The 23,286-nt window shown below is 53.4% G+C and overlaps 5 protein-coding genes across 5 annotated transcripts; 2 read left to right on the top strand and 3 right to left on the bottom strand.

The window, feature by feature from the left end:
• Positions 1-804: 804 nt before the first annotated feature.
• NECHADRAFT_32449 (uncharacterized protein) lies at positions 805-2,448 on the bottom strand (the record flags this gene model as incomplete). The annotated part of the gene is made up of 3 exons (XM_003046122.1): positions 805-1,908; positions 1,953-2,345; positions 2,389-2,448. 3 exons carry the CDS (start codon positions 2,446-2,448, stop codon positions 805-807), a joined length of 1,557 nt encoding a protein of 518 aa, XP_003046168.1.
• Positions 2,449-2,763: 315 nt separating this feature from the next.
• Positions 2,764-4,557, top strand: NECHADRAFT_34067 (uncharacterized protein; the record flags this gene model as incomplete). Its single annotated transcript, XM_003046701.1, has 3 exons — positions 2,764-3,234; positions 3,279-3,291; positions 3,371-4,557. The coding sequence occupies 3 exons, from the start codon at positions 2,764-2,766 to the stop codon at positions 4,555-4,557; spliced, it is 1,671 nt and encodes a 556-aa protein (XP_003046747.1).
• A 345-nt stretch (positions 4,558-4,902) lies between these two features.
• On the bottom strand, positions 4,903-5,777 carry NECHADRAFT_76738 (uncharacterized protein; the record flags this gene model as incomplete). The annotated part of the gene is made up of 2 exons (XM_003046121.1): positions 4,903-5,657; positions 5,771-5,777. 2 exons carry the CDS (start codon positions 5,775-5,777, stop codon positions 4,903-4,905), a joined length of 762 nt encoding a protein of 253 aa, XP_003046167.1.
• An 8,656-nt stretch (positions 5,778-14,433) lies between these two features.
• NECHADRAFT_91252 (uncharacterized protein) lies at positions 14,434-16,164 on the bottom strand (the record flags this gene model as incomplete). Its single annotated transcript, XM_003046120.1, has 2 exons — positions 14,434-16,016; positions 16,065-16,164. The coding sequence occupies 2 exons, from the start codon at positions 16,162-16,164 to the stop codon at positions 14,434-14,436; spliced, it is 1,683 nt and encodes a 560-aa protein (XP_003046166.1).
• Positions 16,165-20,539: 4,375 nt separating this feature from the next.
• Positions 20,540-23,286, top strand: pfk1 (6-phosphofructokinase). Its single transcript, XM_003046700.1, has 3 exons — positions 20,540-21,265; positions 21,323-21,793; positions 21,838-23,286. Exons 1-3 carry the CDS (start codon positions 20,552-20,554, stop codon positions 23,002-23,004), a joined length of 2,352 nt encoding a protein of 783 aa, XP_003046746.1. The 5' UTR covers positions 20,540-20,551; the 3' UTR covers positions 23,005-23,286.

Genomic DNA, 23,286 nt, shown 5'->3' with positions numbered 1-23,286 from the left:
CTTTAAGCGATGCTAACGGTGGCCTGATGAAGCCAAAACGGTGGCTGCTTTCGTACTTGACGATGGAATAAAGGGAATCAAGTCGCTACAGTGTGCTTGCGAAGCCAAGCTGATAAAATCGAATGTCAGCTCTGTCTATTGTTGTTGTCGCATCGCCCAACAACCTCAACACCAACTGTCCACAACGGTGTACGACGTGCAGAAACAAGAAAGCCACAGCCAACCACATAGCCGACCGTTTCCTGCTACCGTCAAATAATAATCAATTCAAAAATCAAACAAATAATCAACCCCGACTGAATCATTACCCTGGCATTACCAGGACCCCCAATCCTCCTCGCCTCCCTGGTCCGATTCACAACCCAAACGTCGCACCCATGACCCCCGCTGTCGGAGCCAAACCCGATGACCGCGGGCTGTTATTGCTGCCTGGCACTTACGAATTGGCGAATTCTCCGGGGTTCACCTGATACCGTGATTGGATCTCCTCTATCTCGTCGCTCGGTAAAGTGAGGAGCGAGGTGACATCCAGGGTTCCGACCCAGCTGTTGGGTTCGGAACGCCGGAGTTGTTGGTTCCGTGTCAAGGGACGTGATTTCCTTTCTAATGAGCATGCATGCTACAGGCCCTCGGTACTTTCGATCGACACATTTGAAAATGATCCCGGCCTCCCTTGGGCTCCAACAGAAGGTGTGATTTCCGTGAGCTCGGGACGTCGAAGCTTAGCTAGTTGCTGAGCTAAACCAGATACACGTCGGAGAAGTCGGCCAGCCTGCCCGAAGATACTCGTATACTCTCTCGGGTTCAAACTTGGCTCCGGCTGCGAATATCCCTGGTTATCAAAACTGCACAGACTCGGCCTATCGGGGTTGCAGGGAATCCAGTGGATTGCTCAACGTGATTCTCTGGGTTCTTTGGAAGCTTAGGACATCTTGCAAAGAGTCCCAGGATGAATGCCAGGCCGGCCAATGCACTCCCTGTCGCCCAGAGATGCTTCAGAGCCATGACAACGGCCTCAGTCATTCTCTCGTGGCCGAATCCCCCCTGCTCGATGGAGACCTTGATAAGTTTCATGGCGTTGTTGGCGTGATCCGTGTCCTGGTTCATGCTCTTCAGCTCCGTCTTTAGCTGGCTGGAAAAGACGGTGATCCCTATGGCAATACCGAGGCACTGACCCATAGTTCGTAGGGCATATATCATGCTAATGGCATGCCCAACATCACCCTCCTCGACTGTGGCCTGAACACCGATCGACATGACTGGGATCAGCAAGCCCATTGCTATCCCTAGCAATAGGATAATTATGAGGGTGGTATGGGTTGTTGTGTCTTGGTCTAGGACAGTCATGGCGCCAAGGATGGCGACGAGAAGGCCCCAGCCACCTATCATGAAGCCTTGATATTGGCCCGTCTTGTATGCAACTATTCCCACGACGGCAGCCACCGGCGCGACGGTCACAGTCGCAGGAAGGGCCCATACCCCGGTCATCAGAGGCGACTTGCCTTTGACACCAAGGAAGAAGACGGCAAGATAGTACAAGACCATCCACATGATGATGCCATGAATCATGGCGTTGATGAACTGCAAGATGGTTGAACGGTTTCGAAATAGGCTTTGCCGGAACATGGGCTTCTTTGCTACCCTCTCATATGCCCCTAAAGCCACAAAGCTGACGATCGAGACCCCAATGGGAACGAGAACTTGAGCCGATTTCCATGGGAACCGGGAACCGCCCCAGGTCAACGGCAGGAGGATAGAAACCGAGGATATTGCAAACAAAAGGATACCGATCCAGTCGAGATCCTTGATGAGTCGCCAATTACGCTGGTGGCTGTCGTACCCGAGCATGAAGATGCAGCCAACGAAGCTGCCGCCGAGGAAAGGAAGGGTGCACCAAAAGATCCATCTCTGCTGTTGTTAGCATGTTGATTCCCGCGATTTCATAAACCTACCCAGTTCGAATCCACATTGTCAACAAAGGCACCTCCAACAAGGGGCCCAGCAATTGTTCCAAGAGCCCATGACACATTCTGATACGCCACCCATCGAGATCGTTCGCGGATCGGGAAGAGGTCAGCCAATATCATGCCTGACAATGCTTGTGGCCCTCCAGAGCCAATTCCCTGTACTGCCCGGCCTGCCAGGAGCATCAGACTGTTTCGAGCTGCGCCGCATAGAATCGTCCCCGATATGAAGATGGTTAGGGAGGCAATGTATGCTGGTCTTCGACCGATGACGTGGGCGAGTTCGGCAAAGATGGGTTGGGATATGGCTGTTGCGAGGAGAAACACTGAGCCCATGCTCAGACTTTCGGAAAAGGAGGCATCGAGTTCTTTTGCGAGGGCCTAATAAGGTGAGAAGTGGCTCAGAAACGACGGAGGGACTTACTGGAAGAGTGACGCAGATGCACGTTGCGTCAAATGCTTGAACAAGGGCGACTGTGTTCATCACCACCAGGATGCCCACCTTCCTGAGGTTGTTGACCTGAAGGGTCTGGACGACCACCGGAACTGCTCCAGCAGAGTCATCATGTTCCTTGGGTACCATATTTACGATGTTGACGACAAAGGGGAAGCCCCGCGAACATGTGTGGGCAGTTCACAGAGTTTATAGGACATACGTACCGGGCTTCATGCAGGACAGGCCCGATGATGAATTACAAGCGAAAGCTAATTCTGAGTTGAGGACAGGCCAAAACGCCAGCTGTATCACGAGAGAATGGACTTTGCACATAAAGACAACATCGCATCGAATGCCGCCTCGATGGAACACTTGAGCGGCCCAGTCATATTGTGCTGCTTCTGCATGTCCAGCGTTGCATACTGGCATGTCTTTGTTGTTGTTGACTACCTACTCCGCAAATGGGCACCCGACGTGTATAAACGACTCGAGCGCGAAGACATTGTACGGAAGCTCAATCCATATCTGATCATGATCGTTCGGATGATCATTGGCCTCTTTGTCTCGTTACCGGCCTGTGTACAGGCAATACATACGACAACTTGGGGAGTTTACCAGCCCCTGAGCACATCTGGCCAGATCTGCGTTGTCTCGCAGCTTGTTGTATGGTCCAACGAGCTACCCGTTGCCCGACTCTTCTCCCCCGAGCTCTTCGTTCACCACCTGTTATGCCTTGCCGCCACATCGAACATCCTCATATCGCCGCCGGTCCATCAGATCAAGCCGCTATACATATACTTTGCCTCTCTGGTAGGCGACATTGGGCCAGGATCGGTGATGATTCTCAAGACCATTGGCTATCATCCACATACGTCCAGGCTGATGTTTTGCGTGTCTTTGGCATCAACATCAATCCTCATCTTTTGCCGGGTGGGATGTGCTTTCTACACTGTTACGCATGTTCTCACAGACCCGTTCAACCTTGCTGACTGGGTTTGGGTGCTGGCGGTGATGCTTTTCGGCTTCTACTCGCTTTATAGCGCATTTCGCAACTTGAAATGGTTAGGGGTCATTCGAGTTCATCTAGTGCAATACAGGGTCACCTACTTCTGCCGGTTCATGGTGCCTGTGGCGCATACGATGCTTGGAGCTGCTTGCGGCGTTACACTTCTCTCGGCCTTGTTTCTCTACGGGTTGTACCTTGATCGGCCTCTGAGAGCTTCAGAGATAGGCCTCATATCGATCAACGGATTGGTGGCCGCGGCAATCGGTCTCACAGGCGCCATTATCACAGGGATAGCGCTTCCCTACGGTTCATCGAGATCAACTCCGTGGGGAAGTCAGTATCTCCAGGTTGGGATACTTTTGGCGGGGCTCTGGGCTCACAGAATCACCAAGTTGACTGATTATGTTGATCGAGAGACAATCCTCTCGTCAATGGGGGTCAGCTTGCCCCTATTCCAGGCCTTTGCAAGATTGGCACACTATTACTCGGCCAAGGATGCTGTTGCAGCATCAGGCGAGAAGCTGTACCTTGACGAAACTCCAGCAAAGAGGCATCTGCAGGTGATGTGCGAGAATATCACAACCTTTCTCGTGGCCCTAGCCCTCTTGGTTTTCAACATCTTGACCGTCTCAGAGGCTGGGCGGTTAGCTGTAGCGGCCTGCGCCGTGAACCAACTGCGAGTTTGCTCAAACACTATCCCTATCAGCTGCAAATCCTCACAGCAGACTGCTAGGGCGCTGTTTACCATGGCACGCATAGCTGTGGATCACTTTGTCGTTGCATTTCTCGTTGCGGCACGTCACATCCGACCTGAAGCCTCCTGGACCGATGTTGCTTCCAACTCTCTTCTTCTTGGGGGCACCGTATTCGCAAGTCTTGCCTCGAGAAGCGCAGTCACAATCAAGAAGCCATGCGAGGTTGTCACCAAAGTCCGAAAGACGAAGAAATGGAATCCTGCCATCTTTATCTTTGTCTTTATGTGCATCCTTCAGTCAATGCTGGTCAAGAAGTACCTTTCCTTTGAAGCAGGAAGCCGGGAGGTCAGCGTTGGGTTCAAGAACTTCCGTGCCATCTTGTCGGATCCCATCACCTGGGCTGGTGTGTTGCACCTGAGTTCTCTGCCTGTGGTCGTCTTGAGTGGGCTGGGTTAGGGTTCAGCTAGATCCTTTCAACAGGCATTCACAGAATAGGGGCTTGTATCAGTCCAATACGCGACAACTTCAGAGTGGGAGGGCAAATCGACCTTCAAATTCCTTGTACATTACATGATGTGTGACATCAAATCTCCCAACTTGGCCAGTTCTCTGCCATCTCCCGGTCCCTCATATTCTCACACATTTAAAAACCACATCTGGCTTTCGCTTGGTTCGCCAATTCCTGATGATTTACCATGCCATGCCCTTATTCTTCCAAAGTTCAACATATGTGTGCCTTTTCTGGGTTGCCCTGCGCCATACTCCTGAGAAAATCGAGAGAAGAACGCCAGAGTCGGTCGATCACTGGGTTCTGAATTGACCGTGAGCACCTCCTCTTCCTCCCCTCTTCGAAGACGTTGGGGTGTGGGCTGGAGGTCCCCATGAATCCGTCCTAGCCCGCTTGAAGCCAGGAGTCTGGGCCTGTCCGTTGTTTGCCTCCAGGTCCTGCTTGAGCTGTTCAATCTCGATGTTGAGGTTCTTCTCACGGGTCTTGGAAAGTCCGAGTTCCGCCTTGATCTTGGCCAGGTCCGCGTTGGCGAGCCCCTCACGCTCCCTCGTTGCGTCGAGGGTCTTCTTGAGCAACTGAACCTGCGTGGCTGTATCCTTCTCGCGCGTCTGGGCTTTTTCACAGTCAGACTTCCACTTCTCCAACTGGGCGGTAAGAGTCTTTTCGTGCTGCTGAGTAGTCTCGAGGTCGGCCTTGACCTTTTGGAACTGGGTTGTGAGGCGCTGCTCTCGCTGCTGCGAAGTCTGAAGGAGACAAGTCTTGGCCTCCAGGAGCTGAGAAAGAAGCTCTAGCTCACGTTGATTCTTGGCCTGGATCTCCTCCTTTGCGCCCTTGAGCTCATCGGCGAGATCTCTCTCACGCTGAGAGGGGGTGCTGAAGGACGAGGGGGTCCCAAAGGCGTTGTTCATCGTCATCTTGAGCACGGGGGCCGACGAGTCGCGAAGGTGGTGCAGATGAAGAGAATCGAAGTTTGCAATGTTTGTGCAGATGCAGAAAAACAACAAATGTGCGCGATGGAATATTCTGGATGATGGCCTGTGTGCCTGAGCTGTTTGTTATGTAAACAAAGAGTCTTAGGTAAACTTAGGGTGTATCATCCTAAGGATTTCCGAATAGCTTCACACGCGAGGCCGTGAATCACTGTCGCCGATAGCGGCGCACCAGGCATGATTTTGGAGCTTGTCGATAGCCTTAAATTGAAGCTGGCAGTAATGATAGTATGCGGCTTGTTCTCTTGTTCAACTCGAAATTACAGCTCATCTTCTCAGTCACTCGGTAACCCCCTGCACCTAATTAGAACCATGCCTTCAAGTCCGTACCAGCAACTCCCACGACGACCTCCGACCTGCGCACTTCTCTTCTTCACTCTTCGCACTATTCCCCTTGGTTATTCTCCCAATTCTCGTCAAACCTCTGATCAGTTCTGACACATATTTCGACCTGGTCCGACTCGGAAGCCCCGTCAACTTGGCAAGGTCATCAGCTTTCATGTGCTCAGAGCTAGATGCCATATTGTTGAGACGATTATCGACACTCCCGAAGCATTGAGGTTCAAGTGTAACTGCCATGGTCATCAATTACGTGGCATATACAAACCCATCCATGATGTAATTGACGATGGCAGACTTTCAATACGGGAGTTTCAGCGCCACCATACGGCCTATCGGTCTCATTGGATTAATCAACAATTTCCTCGCACTTTATAACCAACTACAGCAATCGAGTTTCCGAGAAATCGGCAGCTGAGACACGAAATGGGTTGCAGCAGCTTGGCAATCAGTGAGAACGGGGGTGTTGCATCTACACCCACCCTTCTCAAAAGACATTGCCGTATAAGTCTTCATAGCCTCCTAGTCTGACCAAGATCAACTCAAAATCTTCTTACCTGGGAACCTAGACAGCTCATCTGGATGATGCTGACGTCTGAAACCGGCATCACGTGGAGGTCAGAGACATGTCCTGCCGTCAACTCCTCGGCTGCCACTCGGCCTTTCATCGACATCCATCTCACCCTTGGTTGTCAACATCACCCCCTCCCTCAAGACGGGCCGCGGATCGATCCTTCACATGGGCAGACGCAGACGCCAGGGACGACGTTTCAACGCACCCTCCCTCTTGGTCCCCAGGATCGCGGATCCGACGCTCGATTCACCCGCAGCAGTGAGATGGCCAGGTTCAGGCTTCTCCGCATCACAAGGCCTCCTCCTCCTTCGCCATCACATGTTGTGATTTCCGACCGAATCTAGAAGCTGGACTCGGCGGTCCGTCCAGTTGCGGCCCTCTGATCCGATCAGGGTCCTTTCACTCCTTTGACACGGCACTGTTTCTCCGTCGGGTGACCCCCAGGACTCTTCCCCGGACCGGGGTCCTGCTGTCGCCCAGAACCGCCCGTCTGGGACATTGGGGAAATCGGACGAATTTGGGGGTGGATGCTACCCCAGGCCAAGAGTCAAACATTCGACAGAATATGACGTGTTAAGAACAGCGATCAAGAGGCTGACCACAGTTGGTCATAGCTGGTCATAGCTGCCATAGTTGACATAGCATGATGCCAGGTCTTATGCCACCAGCTGCAGTTCCCGTGCCTGATAAACCTGGGGTAAATGGGTCGATGTCTGGGGTTGGCTGCTCAGGCAAGGGGGCGCAGTCAAGTTGAACTGGTGATGGAAACACCAAATACACCAGGTTGTCTGTAGGTTGGGCTGCAACTAGGCACAGCTGTCCATCAAAGACGCCCGTTTAGAGACGGACTGACTACTGCAGGCATCCACCAGAGAATCGAGGTCTCGTCGTTACGGCCCGGCTCACGCAACCATCCAACATCCCTATGATGCGGTTTGATCTCATGCCAAGTACATACGACCACAGCCTTTAGACAGCTCGGGATCCCGTCCGCTCTCCCATCGATAAACTGAAGAGCGCCCGAGTAGTAGTCAGGTCGGTGACGACTGGCGAATGCCGGGTGTTGTATGTTTCTTTTTGCTACTGGCCGTTGACAACTAGACACTCAAGAGTCGTTTACACTCTACACCTATGCATGAATACGGAATTCAAAGAATACCAAGCTCAGCACTAAGATAGACTCTTGATCAGGATCTGGTTGGCCGGGCCGTCCTCAACTACCGACGTGAAGATGTTTCGGCAAAACCGCACGGAAAAGGCAACAACAGAAAGTCAGTTGCTCGTGTCTGCGGGGGAGTCTTCCACGTGGCGTTCAAGGACGGTACCTGAGATACCGCGAGAGTCATGAAAAGGGACATTGCTCGTTGTTCAGCGCTAGTTGGAGAGTTTGAACAAGGTTCCCGAACGAGTTGCCGTCGCCGTCGCCAGGATAGGCAGGTTTTGACGCACCACCAAGCTTTGAAGCGGGCGAAGGAGATTCAAAGGAAATGACCATGAACGTCAGCCACAATAAACCAGTTTCAACTGAGTCGTTTGTCGACTTGATGAAGCTCTCCAGTCGGTGATGCCGCCGGGGGCTGTCGGGGGATGTCCACAGAGGCTCGGGGGATGCCCACAGAGGCGCCGAACATTACAATACTTCCCGGACCGACAGCCTTTGCCTCCTCGTGGTGCCCCGAGACACAGGCCTCCCGTGAGCCCTACCGCAATGGCAGCCACGCGGATTTCACGTGTTGGGACGTTGAGAGAAAATAGCGCGAAACCGTGGGCAAAGACTCGGCTCCAATCAACACCGAGCGTGTCGCATGCCGTGGGACTCGGTACGCAATTGAACCGACACGGACCGACAAGGAATTGCAAGGGTCCAGGCGAGAGGGACCGAGCAGGGCCGCAGAGTGGCCGGGAACACTCACGGAGATGACTGATGCGATTGATGTGAGTGAGTGATTGACTGTTATCAGCGGAGACGTTGGAATGGAATGTTATGGATCTGATCTGGGTCGGCGGGGTTTCGACATGTCGCGGGCTTAATCTGTCTGGGTTCTTCATGGGCCAGCGGGTCTGATGAATAACAGTTTTGCTGCCCAACGGCGGTTCCTCTTGGAATAATTTGAGTTTGCAAGGCTGATTGACTTGATTTGATTGCAGGGGAGATATTTCCAATGGAGCATTCATCTTGGAAATGGAGGTGACAAGTCCTTCCCCACTTTTTAGCTGTTGGAGGAGATAAAACATTTAATGATTTATCTCTTGGAAATATTTTAATTTCCTTGTCAGGAAGTACCGCACGGGGACGGCTCGACCGAAAGTGGCATCCATCTCTTGAAGCGGACCGACATGGGCAAAATATCGCGCTTTCTTGAGTTAATGGTTGTTATCTAGCCTCAAGTTTCCCCCTCAACGAACAACAAAACAATTACGTACCGCATTTGACGCAGACACAAGACTCACGCGTGATCATCAAGAATTGACAGCGTGTGAGTTGCTGCCCCACGTGCGGGAGAAGACTTCTAGAAGGTTAGTATCTGGCGGGTGGTGATTGGTCAGGCTGGAGGTTCACACCACCAGAGAGATTTTGGTGTGTGCCCCCAACTTTGAAGAAAAGAGATCACCTGTACTTTGGTACCTACATCGCTCCGACAGCGGCGACGAGGGGAAAACAACAGAGTCGGAGATGGGGGTGGTGACTATTTCCACAATAGTTGATTATGGCAACACTAGAGACAACAGACGGCAGAAAAAGATACGAGAACAGCCATAACCGCAACACCACAAGACGGTCTCGTCAGTCGAAACAACGCATTCCGCCCGCAATAAACCCAGGGCGTCTTTTCATTGAACGCTCAGCCCAGGCGCGGCGCGTGATGCGCTGCCCTGCGGTGCGGATCCGGGGATTGGGCGACCGAAATTGGAAATTCCGGGGGATGGTTGCGCGCGAGACACACACACACACACAAGAAACCCCGGATTATGACGTAGCCCACTTGGACACATCAACCCCGGATCTCGATGTCGAGCCTCGATTGACGGCTCAAAGGCGATTCATAGACATCAAGAGACAATCAAGGGGATTATGACGATTGACAGGCACACCTTGCAGATGGTTGTGACGTTGAATTTTTTGATCAACTGCCGGATGCAACTGTCTCGTGGCCTATTTCTTTCACACCAAGAATCAATGTCGACGAGGTGATTCCTATTCGGGCAACTGTCAGTCAATGTCGATACCACCTTGACCGTTTGGACGACGGTGATTTTGATGTTACGGTGGCAGATGTCAAAATTGACAGCTAACGAAGACAAGCCACGGACATGGGGAAAGGCATCGTAACAATGTCGGGATGCGCATCTCGGCCTTGAACGGCATCTTTCCGTTAATTAACCCGTACATCAACATGACATCGCGTCGTCAGCACAAAAGAAGCTGCTCCGGGCCATCTTCGTCGTCTTGTTTCCGCAGCTCCGTAACTTGCTCGTCCTTTTCTTCCCCGTGGAAGCGGTTCCGCTAGGCGCTTGAACCCCAGCATCAACCCCGGCCGGGGGACGGTTCCGGTAGCTCCAGAGCTTATTCAAAGCGAACAAGAAAGCAGGTTTTTGAAATATTTTTTTTATTCGTCTTGATTTTTCAATTAATTAATTAATTGGATTTTATCAGGCACGGAATGCCAAACGCGCGGGAGAAATGACGGACCCCTTTTTTTCCCAACCTTGAGTCTAAACGCGCGACTCATGCAGGCAGATGTCATAGCCAAGGCCACGAGGAAATTCCTCAGGGCCAAAGCTTCTTTTCTACAGCACTCCGCCCGACCCTGGGCTGCAAAAAGGTTGATCAGGTCACAGGGCCCGCCAGCCTCGCGGGCCACCCTCTGATGTCAGCTATGCTGGCGGCTCTAGATCTGTCCCCATTCCGTCGATGCCCCCAAGGGGACGAGTGACTTGGGGCCTGTAGATCAGTGACGGCTTTGGGGGTTTGGATGCATATTGATCAAAACTGTAGGTGAAGGTTTTGCCTGACTGTTTGTCTGTCTGTACCCGTGCTCAGGGACCAGGTGTCATGAATGAAGCGGTGAAAGATGGACGGTTGCACCACATGGATGCTGTAGATATCGCGCAGACGTCAAAGACGGTCAAGTATGCATTTGCCGCAGCTACCATGGGGGAAAAAAAGAATACGCAGTAGCTTAGACCCTGGTTGCATTTCGAGCCCTTGACCAAGCATTTGACCTTCTCTTCTCTTCTGCACACCCTCCCTCCTCCTCCGGAAATCTTATGGCCAGCGCAGGCTTGCGGCCATTAACCCCAGATTTCCGAAAGCGGGCGGACCCCGAACCTCGGTGTTGTACAGGCGAAAACGCGGAGAATAGTCCGGAGGCCCCACTCCGCCGACGAGTTGAACGGGCAAGTTCCGACATGACCCGAGGTATACATGTATACTTGAGAAAGTGCATGAGAATGAATAAGCCTAGGTAGGGATTCGGGGGCCGGACCGCTGAGTAGTAGAGTCCCAAGGGACGAGCGGATAGTGACGGAGGGCGTCACGTCACGTAATAGTTGAGATGTCGGTCAGTTGGGGTAGAAAATCGGAAAGTCTAGGCTTGCATATTTCGAGGACTCATGACTTTCAGAATTTCCAACAGCTCTCATGGGATCGGGTCGGGTTCCACATTCTGAGAGGCAGAGGCAAATCACAAGGGGAACATCAGTTGGACGCAAATGCAGGGACCTTTCTCCGAAAAGCCCGATCGGTAATTGCGCGCGTGTGATTTGGAAGCTTTTGTTTATTCCCGAATTGCCTCTTGACTCTCTCACCCCAAGAAACTCCATCAATTAATGCCTCTGTGGGCTATGCCTTAGTAAGAAACCATGCCGGCAAAATGACTTTTCTACTCCATTCACCGCCCGAACATGTCCCTCAATTTAGCCGGCGGTGCTGTCTGTCTCTCTTTTTAGCCGCTAGCCGCACGAGAGAGAAGAAGAAGAGGCTCTGAGTCAGAAAAGACACAGAGGGAAAAAAAACGCCACAAAGAAAAGAAGCAACGAATCCCCCAAGCCACAAAAGACTCACACCCCCTCTCCCCCGGTTTAGCGTCGTTTTCTCGATCCGAACCACACACCAAGCAAAAAGCGCAGAAAAAAAAAAGCAAAACCGGGGAGCTTCGGCAGGGCAGGGCAAAAAAGCTTGTGGCTGTCCCCCCTCTCTTCTAAGAAATGACGCCGTGTGACCTGTGGTTTTTATTTTGCCTCAGCGGAGACAAGACAAGGTAAAAAGCTCACACGGATGAGTTCTGAGGTGAGGGGGAGCGATTATCATGTTTCCACATTGAGGAGATTCAAAGTCAAAGCTTTTGGGTACAAATTGAAAAATAAAATAAAAAAAATGATTTCTGAGAGGCGCAGTTGACGCTCTTAATTCTATAGGATAATAACTATCCGTACAAGGGCCTGCTTTCAAGGTCTGAGCTCAGGCACATACTTCTTACTCACACACACACACACCGACTGAGGATGGCTTCCCCGGAAAATCCAGAACGGGAGAGGCGTCGTTGTCTCTTCTGCCTTTGTCCGTACCCACCCCAGGCAGTCACAGCCCGTGTGTGTTGAGTCTTGAAAAATGTGATGTGCACAATCAGGAGTGCATAAAGATGAGGCACGGCAACGGACACGGCACAATTGAACTCCAGCTTCAATGGTCAATGTCTTTGAATTCGCCGTGAACCAGAATTGAATGCCGTGGTTAAAGGTGTTCGGCCCCAGAATATGAGGAACAAGGGGTGTGCACGCCTTTGTGTGACATGAAAAATCTGCCACCCCCTCGTGCTCACTGCGGCTCCGCAATCTTGGGATCTGAGTTACTCTTCCACAATTCCCATCATCGAGACCCAGTAGAAGACGCCGCAATGGTCAAGATTTAGTTCGAGTCTGGGCTTTTGGAGGAGAAGAGTCATTGAACAGGCTCAATTGCTCAATGAGCTTCCCCTCACTGATGAATTTTCAAAAAGAGTCAATTCTTCAGCTTGGATACGAGAATGGGACGTTGAGGTTGCCTCTCAAAATCATCATACATAGAATTTTCATATGCTAGTGTAGGTTGACCATCATCATATGCCAAAATTTCATCAACCACGTCTTGAATGTTCACCCGTGGCTTGTCTGCAACCCAAAAGCTTTTTCACCCCGTTAATTAACCCGGACCCCAGCAAATCCCAATCCCAGGTCCCGGGGAAAGGAAAAGGAAAAAAAAAGCAATCCTAGGCAGAACGAGAAAGGACACACACCCCTCAGATCCTCCCGCAGACACGGAAGTTTTTTTTCTTACTTTTTGAGATCAAGGGGGAGAAAACACACGCACGCACGCACGCGCATTCATTTTGCAAGTTCGACTTTTAGCGTTACCGGTGGTTGGGACTCGGGTTTCATAACCGAGGGGGAAAACCTAGACAAGGACCGACTCCGGTTGTCTTTCAGCTCTAGTCTAGCATCGCCGTCAGCTTTTGGTGCTGTTGCTTGTCCTGCGCACGGCATCTCATTCGGGATAGTAGCAGTCTCTGGGCCGAGTCTGAAAGGGTTTAGCAGTTTCTCTCCCGTCTTCTCAATCCCCAACAAAGATAATGGATTGCGTGCGCGCCGTGTTATTGTTGTTGACCGCTTGTGAAAAGATTGGGAAACCCCCAATGTCAATCAATCTTGACATGTGAAGCTGAACATTCAGTAATCAACATTGCATTGCATGGATTGGATTGGATTGGATCTTACCCTCATTTCCATCACTTTTTTTTTTGTTGTTCCGTCTGGCATGTGCTTGCAAGTCACGGGCTCAGCAAGGCCTGCGCTCTACCACACCACACCCACTCGGCGGCCCAAGAACTGTGGCCCTCCCTGTTGGTTCACGGTCATTTTCAGCTCCAACACTTTCCAGAGCCAAACATCAAGAGACACTACACCTGAATGACCCAGATGCACGTCATCCATCACTTGGAGTTCTGTCCAGGTACCAAAACCTCTCAGGAACCTGTCTGCACCTCACAACTTGGCATTCCAATCATGACACTCGACTTGCACGTCACCAGCTGGTACTTTTTAACTTAAATAAATGTGTAGTGAAATTTTTATCATGTTTTTAAACAAAGCTCTTTTCATAGACAATTCGCCCTTTTTTACGAGTTTTTTTTGACTACTCGTTTTTTGTTTTCTTTTTGCCTCGCCATGGATCAACTCTCATCCTTGGCCAAGGCCAGTCCAGTTCAGTCCGTCCACGGGACCTCTTCTCTCCCTTGTCCTCCACTTTTGTTTTCGCCTCGCCTCGCCTCGCTCGCTCGTCAGAAAAAATATGACTGTACTGTGACTGTATTCGTGGCCCATGCTCCTCGTCCAAACTCAGGTACCGTACCGTGCCTCCTCGCGTAGGTAGCAATAGTCGTAATAATGGTATGGTGGTGTCCTCAGGTTGCCCTTGTCCGTCCCGTCTTTCCTTGCCGAAGCTAGAGTACACACACGCCCTGACCTGAGCTGAGCCTGATTGATCCTTCGTCAATTGAATGAATGCCTCGAAAAAAAGACCCAAATCCCGCGCGAAATCCGGGCCAATCCAGGCCGTGACAAACAAAGCGAGTCCATGGTATCATAACGTTATCAACAACGCCGCCAGCCATGAGTGCAGAAATGAAAATGATCAACACAAATTTTGACTCGAGTTTCCCGAGTCCGCTAAATGTCCTTGTAAAAAACAATCAATGCGTGCTGCCAATTGCAGCAAAAACAAACGCTCAATGATGATGTGATGCCTCTCGTGCGCCGCCCAATGTACATGATAACGATGCATGCTCCTCGCTTGCATCCGGTATGGTATTCGTTGCAGTAGGTAGTAGGGTATAGCTGTGCTTTGCTGTTTGTTGATGGTATGCGTGATATGGGTATCGAATCATTCACCACCCCTTGGAGTGGTATCCGTCGCTGGCTTCCTTGGAAAAGTATTGGTTCCAGCTGCTCGCGTTCACGTCCTCGCTCTTCTTCATGCATGGCTTCTCAGGGTACTGCTTGAGGTTGGCCACATCGTGTGATGTGTGCCTTCGCTTGAGCACCGCGTTGGCCGTCGACGACTTTTGTTGTCGCTCCCAGAGGAGATGACGGCGCAGAGACTCGGTCAATTCAGTGGCAAGCATGTTGCGGCGCGTTGTCCGAGGCGACAGGGCAGCCTGTGCCTGGACGTGGCTGGGACCAACCATGATGGGCTGAGCATTAGATCGAGGCACCTCATGGATAGGCTTGAGACCGGGTCCGCGCATGCCCTTCATCATAAGAGGGGCCTCATCAGAGTCGCTAGGAGAGGCGCCCAGTGAAGGTCCATGGGCCATGCGAGATCGAGGAATGGCAGATGTGGATTGCGACGCGTGGTTGCCCAGAGTGCGCGCGCGATCGTTCTGAGCGAGCATGAGAGTAATGAGAGACCGGCGTGATGTCAAGTTAGGTTTGGAGTCGACTCGCTGGAAAAACTTGTCGTCCATGCTAGACTTGTTACTCTCCTCCATAGAGTCCTCCCAGTCCGACGAGTCCTCGTCATCATCGATGGCGCTCTCGTCAATGTAGTCGGTGTCTGAATCCACGGCGGCCTCGTCGTCAATGGTTCGGGTCATGACATTGCTGCTAAAAGAGGTCTGCTTCTTGCGGGGCGACAGCAGCGAGCTGGGTCGCGACGAAGCCAGTGCGCTCTTCAGGGAGCCATCCTCTTCAGATGAGCCTCCAATTTGGAACATGGGCTTCTTGATGATGGGAATGACGGGCTTTCCGTTGCCCAGGCTCTGGTCCTGCTCGCTAGATGAACAAGAACCACCGAGCGCAAACCGCGCGGGCTTCTTAGACTGCACAGGCTTGGCAGCAGGCGACGAGGTGGGCTCGGGGATCGCGTCTGATGAGGACTGGGCGGTGATGGCAATGGTTCGGGGAATCGGCATCTGGGAAGGCGAGAAGCCACGGACGACCGTGGTACGGGAAAGGCTCTGGGGTGAGGACTGGGCTGAGGCCTCGGACACCTCAGTGGTCGACTTGGCAGGTGACTGCGACTCGGTCGTGGTAGATCCAGAGCGCTCAAAGGGTGGGGGCGCGGGTAGTGAGTCTTTTGAGACGGGGGCGATCTGGGGAGGAGCAGAAAGAGGACCCTTGTCCTTGACGATGGACACAATCATCTTCTCAAAGTCGTCAGAGCTAATGTGACGCTCGCGCTTGCTCCGTGTGCTGGTGCACGAGTCCTGTCGTCGTACGCGAGGGCGAGCGATCTCGAGAGGTGCAGACACAGAGGTGAAGTCGACGGCCTCCTCATCTACAAGGGACTCGACGCTGCCAGAGAGTTGGGGAAGATCGGGTATCCGTGTCTCGGAGGGAATGTTCTGGGGAAGGGTCTGTGTGGTCTTTTCCTCGTTGTCGACAACAAAGGTTTCTCGCTGCCATAGACGCCAGCTAAGGTTCTCGAGTCTTCGGCCTTGCTCAACGGAGTCTGCGCATCGAGAGAAGACTAACTTGTCAGCATTCACCAGTGAACGACGTCTTGGGTGTAACTTACCCGTCCACATGCTATAGAGGTTGGCGGGATTGCCAGTGTCGACCTTGTGAATGACGTTTGCATCCACAGTCAAAACGTGTGTATCCAGTCGATAGGGCATGATGGGCATAACCTGTCGATTACTCGACGGTGTGATGCAAGGTGTCGGTGTAGTAGATGTCGGGATAGAGTGGAAGTGCAATCGAATGCAGTTGAGAGAATTCGCAGAGTTCGTCGGCAGTAGTAATCGTGACTGAGACCGACAATGCGCCAAAGTGTTGGTGGAGTTGGGGTTCGGTGATGGAGTCGCGTTCGGCGAGGTCAATTCTGGTGCTGGTGACGGTAGGGAGAGTTGTCGGGAAGGATGCTGGGGTTCATGAGGATCCTCAAGTAGACATGCAGAGGCGATTGCTGTCTGGTGCAGGATCGTCAACTTTACGGCTCAAGTTCAGTACAGCGTAGTTGGCGTATGTGTATGTGGAGGAGGACGACAGAGTCCGGGGGGGATCAAACATAGATATTCTTGTTTGGGTTGTGTGCGAACTTGGGAAGCAAGACGGATGGGGGAAGGGAGTCGCGGTGTGTGCTTTGTGTAAATGGAGCGCACGAGGACCGGGGGGGTGTGAGAGGTGGGAGCCACAGGGGGTAAAGGTACGTACTTCACGGGGTGTGCGACAGAAGAGGGTGGGCCACGGCCACGGCTCAGGTTGAAGTCTCTCAGTACAAGTCGGAGGTACCGCGGCGGAGGAACTTCTAGGTGCCTTGAGGAAAAATCTACTGGGCAGGTGCCAGTGGGCGCTGGAGTGCGCTGGAAGAGGAGGAGCAGGAGCGAGTCGGGTGGGGTGGGGGTCCGTAGAATAAGAAAAGAGGAGTGTGGGCAGTCGGATTGAGGCGGTAGCGGGTGCAGAGCGGTGCAGTGCAGTGGGGGGTGAGGTGGCGGAACAGGCGTCGCTCATCCGTACCTCTGGTTTTTCGAGCAGCCAGCCAGAAGACCCGCGATTCCCAGGGAGAGCGAGGCCTGTGCCGGCGACACAGCGCACAAGGACAGGGCTTCTGCCAGGGGGAGAGCACGGAGCACAGAGCACAGCGAGCACAGCACGCACGGGTGGAGGTGGCAGAGAGGGGGAGGCGAAAAGTCAGCCTGCTGACCAGTTCCACGGGGCCTTGCCTGAACAGGCACTTGTTCCTCTCCTCGTGCTCAAGCGGCCCCAAGGTGGAGCTCAAACGGGTTTAGATGGTCAGAGATACGCTAAGCTTCAAAGGGCTCCTTCAGAGTTGCCTCTTCGGGTAGCAACCTTGAAGCCTTGGGCGGCTGCATGCCCTTTTTAGCGTCCGTTTTCACTCCCGAGACCGCATCCGTCCTCCGTCACCCGAAAGCGGCAACCGTTCTGTTCTTCCTCCCTCTCGGAGTTCCCTTGAGCTGCCATGCCCTCTCCCCGATGGAGCGGCGCTATGGAAGATGCCGATGCGTTCCTCTGGTCCGTTTGGAATCTCGAACGTGGACGTGGCCGCTGGCTAGTCACGAGGCTACTCGTCCGCCCATTTCCCCTCAAACGGTTCCGTCGCGAGCACAGCACATCCCTGACCGTCAGAGCCTCGAACGTCGCTCGAATCGGGCAGCTGAGAGCCCAGATACTCCCAGAACTGAGGGCGACCCTGAATTTGCCAGGGCAAGGCCATGCCAAAAGACCCCCACACACCTACCGGGACTCTTGTTCACAGTTCCCCGAGGCTGGGCTCGCGGATGAGTGGCCCGCTGGCCGTCCAGCACCTACTCATCAGAGACCGGTCTGAGGCCCCATCGCGAGTCACGTTGGTCACCACGCATTCTAGGGCAATCTCGCCTCGCCTTGTTCTAGCCCGCGACAACCAACCCTCGTGATATTGACGCGCGGGTGTTGTACCGATGGAGCGACTTCGGGATTGAAAGACTAGAGGATGACTTGCGGAGTTTGCCTGGCACATGAGATACCCCTATGAACCAGAGAAGGACCCTGAGTCTGAGTCTGAATAGCATTGGACTCTATTAGACCTTGTCTCGTCACTTCTCAGTCTTTCTCACGACTTCAATTGGCCCGCCCTAGGCCAGGCTCCCGCCGGGACTGGCGAATTGATGCAACAATCAAAGGGACGCCCGGGATTGGAAATGTGACGTTGATTCTCGACCAAGCAGCCCTGGAGGAGCAGAGGCCCAAGAGGATCCATTGATTCCAATCCCAATCCAATGGCCCTGACCGACCCGCCAGGTGACCCCGTGATGGTGACGAGCCCCAGGTTTCGCCGTCCGTCATCCGCAGCACACTGCACCTCGCCTCCGCAACCTGCCACGGGCCTTCCAGTGACCTCTTCTGGATTACGCTGGCGACTCGACAATGGAAGCACAGGCGGGTGATGACTGATGACGGCGTCGCTGCGCCTGACCCCGGAACTTATCCCGATGGGACCGAGTCGAGTCGAGTGTTGAGAGGGATGCCGTCGAGCTGTAGCCATCCGTTCGTCCTCCAGTCAGGCAGACGTCGCCTTGTCTGCCGCGCTGAGACGCCCGAGATCATGGGATGTCATGATCACGGATGTATACCGAGCACATCAGACCAGAAGCCGTTGCGGAATCCCAATGATTCTCCGAGCCTTGGGTGACGGACGGTACCTGGGGTAGGTCACCTGGGAACTCTACGCCACGGTCTACTGCTTGACAGAAGAGTTGGAAAAGCCTTGACGCCTGGCAGGCCTGAGGCCCGGTGAGGCCTCTGTCGTCATGCTCAGGGGCGCTTCTCCCAGGGTCCTGGCGGCTCAGCGCTTCAGGGCTGGGTCAGCAGACGCGCTCTACCGTCGCATCAGCCATGCCATCCATCCCATCTCACGACGCTTGCCAGCGCATAAAACTGTCTCTCCAGCCGCATGACTGATTCACCTTTGGGTCTTTTTTTTCTTCTTTGCTTTGCCCGGGCTGCAAGTCGTGACCCCGGGGTCGTACGGTTGCGCAGCGATCCTCGCAGCTTGTCTCGGCCGCTGCTAGACCATCAAGTTTCCTCAGTGACTCGTCAGTTTTCAATGCGCCGACGCGCTGGGTAGCGTTGGGCATTTGCATCATTGCCTTGCCTTGCTTTGCTCCAGCTCTGCCGCTGGCGGGACGCTATGAGCTTCCCCGGCGCCACGATCGCGCGCTAGGCGTTGCCTTGGATCGTTTCTGTTGTTTGCTGCATGTTTTTCATGTTTTTTGCTTGTCAAAAACTGGTTCAGTCTGAGGCCCGCGACATTGAGGCTTGCGACATGCCGTGAGGCGGGTGGCGTGTCTTGACATTTATACGGTGAAATGCTCATCAGTGATGAATTGGCCCCTGGCTAGTCCTGAACTCGCTACCAGACCAGGGCGCATCTCGATTGTCTCTCCCGCTGGATGGTCTTAATAATCGCCCTGCATCGTGAGATCTCGCTACTACCACTACCGTTGTTCTCTCCCTTGGCCCCACGAACTGCTGCATGCCAACGACGGCAGACCGGGATGGGATTTGGATATCGACCCGGCCATGTCGGCAGTTGACTCAAGAGTCGAACATTCACATCAACATTCGAGTCTACGAGACGACAACTACATAAGCTGATCAACCCCTGAGCAATAATCATGCCCGAGGTAAAGCGCACAGTTATCCTCAGGCCCGGCTTGGCCAGTCAGCGACTGAGGCTTTGACGTCTCGGCAGACGTCTGTCCCACTGTCCACTGCCCTGGCCGGCTTGTCTACATCCAGTACCTCCGGAACGTGGGTTCTTGTTGAGCCGGTGCGGCGGGCAGAGCGAGTTTTCCGGATGAGGTATTATTGTCGACGGCATGGCAGCTTCACTTGTGCGATACCTAGCGAAGAGGGAGGGGCAGAGAGGGCAGGGCAAGATAAAACCACCGAGACTAGAACGTCTAGAGCAGAGCACAAAGGTGAGGTGAGTGTGCTAATAATTGGCCTTACGAATCGTAACATATCCCACCAGAAGAGCTCACCTTGTGCCAACACTTGTCCCCGCGCGGGCCGATAAGCGATAAGAGCTCTTTTTTCCCCTCTTTTATTGGGTCTGTTGGACCTCTCACACCTCTCGTCTCGGTCAGTCGGGGCTGTCTTGCTTGGCTCCCTTGCCCTCGCTCCTGACCTGCGTCACCACGACAAGGTTGGCTTTGGCTCGTGAAGCTGGCGCCATAATAATTTCCCCCCTTCACGGAATCTGGTGAGACGACATCGTCCGTTGAGTTTGCTGGCTGTGCTCTGCTGCTGCTCTGTTCTCTTCTCCTATTTACTACTTACATGTAAGCTTGACGCTCTTTCCGGATCATGTACTAGTACTGAATGTCTTCTCTTTCTTATCTGCAGATCCTCGCCTGGCCCCTCCATTCTCTTACTGGGCCCATCTTCGACATCCTCAACAAGCTCTGGCAAAGCATTCCTATACCCTATTATCTCTTGTCCGACCGACCGATACCTGCCTCGTCCTTCAGCGTCCTTTCCGCCATCGCCGAATCCAAGATGGCTCCCAAAAAGAAGATTGCTGTCATGACCTCGGGAGGTGACTCTCCCGGCATGAACGCTGCCGTCCGCGCCGTCGTGCGCATGACGCTTCACATGAACTGCGATGCCTTCTGTGTCTATGAGGGATACGAAGGCCTGGTGCAGGGCGGCGACTTTATCCGGCAGATGCAGTGGAACGACGTTCGAGGCTGGCTCTCTGAGGGTGGTACTCTGATCGGTACTGCCCGGTGTATGGCTTTCTACGAGCGTCCCGGTCGTTTGACGGCCGCCAAGAACATGGTTCTTGCTGGCATTGACGCTCTGATCATCTGCGGAGGTGACGGCTCCCTAACTGGTGCCGACAAGTTCCGCGCCGAGTGGCCTTCTCTGCTGGAGGAGCTTGTCCAGGATGGCCAGTTGACGGCCAGCCAGATCGAGCCATACCAGCACCTGAACATTGTTGGTCTTGTCGGCTCCATCGACAATGATCTCACTGGAACTGATGCTACAATTGGCTGCTACTCGGCTCTCTCACGCATCTGCGAGATGGTTGACTACATCGAAGCCACAGCTTCCTCGCATTCGCGCGCCTTTGTTATCGAGGTCATGGGACGGCATTGCGGTTGGCTGGCCCTCATGGCCGGTGTCGCAACTGGCGCTGATTTTGTTTTTATCCCCGAGAGACCTAGAGAGCATGACTGGCAGGGGGAGATGAAGATGGTGGTTCAAAGGGTGAGTGCCTGACTGACATCATGTGATGTCCATGATGATGGCGCTAACGACTTACAGCACCGGAGCCTCGGAAAGCGCAAGACGATTGTCATTGTCGCCGAGGGTGCTCGCGACAAGAATGGCACCAAAATCACTGCCGAGGAAATCAAGGACCTTCTCGCCGACAAGGGCGAGGGTGGTCTTGCTCTTGATACCCGTATCACAACTCTTGGTCATGTCCAGCGAGGTGGAACTGCTGTCGCCTATGATCGAATGTTGGCTACCCTACAGGGTGTCGAGGCCGTCAAGGCGGTTCTCGATGCGACCCCCGAGACGGAGACGCCCTTCATCGCTATCAACGAAAACAAGATTGTCCGCAAGCCTTTGATGAAGGCTGTTGCTGAGACCAAGGAGCTTGCCAAGGCTGTCGACGCCAAGGACTTTGAGAAGGCCATGTCTCTTCGAGATGCCGAATTCTACGATCAGTGGAACTCTTACATGCTAACCACCAACGTCATGGTGGACGACCAGAAGCTGCCTGAGAAGGACGTAAGTATAATCATTCCTCTGTGAAATTTATGCTGATTGAATAGCGCATGAGAATTGGCTTCATCAACGTCGGTGCCCCTGCTGGTGGCATGAATGCTGCCGTGCGTGCCGCTGTTGCATACTGTATCTCCCGAGGCCATGAGCCCATGGCCATTCACAACGGTTTCGCCGGCTTTTCCAGGCATCACGGCGACAAGCCCTTTGGATCCGTTCGTCCCTTTGACTGGCTCGAGGTTGACGGCTGGGCCAGCAAGGGTGGTTCCGAGATTGGCACCAACCGAGAGCTTCCCAATGAGTCTGGCATGGAGCGGATTGCCAACCTGATCGAGGAGTACCACTTCGATGCCTTGTTCATCGTCGGCGGTTTCGAGGCCTTCCACTCCATCTCTCAGATGCGCAAGGCCAGAGACACGTACCCCTCGCTCTGCATCCCCATGACTCTGCTTCCCGCCACAATCTCCAACAACGTTCCTGGAACAGAGTACTCGCTTGGCTCTGACACTTGCCTCAATGAGCTCGTCAACTACTGCGACAAGATTAAGCAGTCAGCTTCTGCCACTCGTCGCCGTGTGTTTGTCATCGAGACTCAGGGAGGTCGCTCTGGTTACATTGCTACCCTGAGTGGTCTGGATGTTGGTGCTTCCGCCGTTTACATCCCCGAGGAGGGTGTCAGTCTCGAGATGCTCAACTCGGATGTCAACCACCTCAAGGAAGTGTTCAAGAAGGACAAGGGCCAGTCCCGCGCTGGTCGTCTGATCCTGGTTAACGAGAAGGCCAGCAAGGTCTACAACGCCAAGCTCATTGCAGACATTATCCGCGAGGAGGCTCATGACCGATTTGAAAGTCGAGAGAGCATCCCCGGTCACGTCCAGCAGGGTGGTGTTCCCTCGCCCATGGACCGCTGCCGAGCCGTCCGTCTGGCTATCAAGTGCATCCAGCACATCGAAGGCTTTGGCCGCAACGCTCACAACCACGTTAAGAAGGATCCTCGGAGCACGACTGTGATCGGTATCCAAGGGTCGGAGGTTGTGTTTACCGAGATGAAGGAGCTGGAGGAGACTGGCACCGACTGGCCGAACCGAAGACCCAAGATTGCCCACTGGATAGGACTATCCGAGGTGGTTAACATGCTGGCGGGCCGGCCCGAGTATCCTAGCCCGGAGAAGAGTCTGACAGGGCTGATCGCCAAGGACACGAAGCGTGGCCTGTAGAGTTGCGATACTGGTCGGGCGTTGTGATAGTATTGCTTAGTTGGCCTTTATGGCCTCACATTGTCGCTCCTACATGTTTAATGCTAGCACAGTAGTGAATCGTTTAGTTTTTGGAGTCTTTTGGTCAAGGGTATTGAACTTGGTGTATTATAGTTCCCTCAGCTGCGACATTCGCTTAGGCGTCTGCTTCGTTGTCGGTCGCGTCAGACGTATTCAGTATAGGTAGTCTTGCGTTTCTCCTAGTGAGCAATAGCACCCCATTGATACATCATACTATCATAG

Source organism: Fusarium vanettenii (genome assembly GCF_000151355.1).
Source record: "Fusarium vanettenii 77-13-4 chromosome 2 genomic scaffold NECHAsca_18_chr2_1_0, whole genome shotgun sequence".
Taxonomy (NCBI): domain Eukaryota; kingdom Fungi; phylum Ascomycota; class Sordariomycetes; order Hypocreales; family Nectriaceae; genus Fusarium; species Fusarium vanettenii.
Note: the sequence above shows the minus strand (reverse complement) of the source record. Positions and strands in the feature narration are given on the sequence as shown.

Excerpts from the sequence above, each read along its gene's own strand:
- pfk1 (XM_003046700.1), top strand. The coding sequence starts at position 20,552 with ATGGCTCCCAAAAAGAAGATTGCTGTCATGACCTCGGGAGGTGACTCT. Across the intron at positions 21,266-21,322 it reads TGAAGATGGTGGTTCAAAGG|CACCGGAGCCTCGGAAAGCG; the intron begins GTGAGTGCCTGA and ends AACGACTTACAG. Across the intron at positions 21,794-21,837 it reads AGAAGCTGCCTGAGAAGGAC|CGCATGAGAATTGGCTTCAT; the intron begins GTAAGTATAATC and ends CTGATTGAATAG.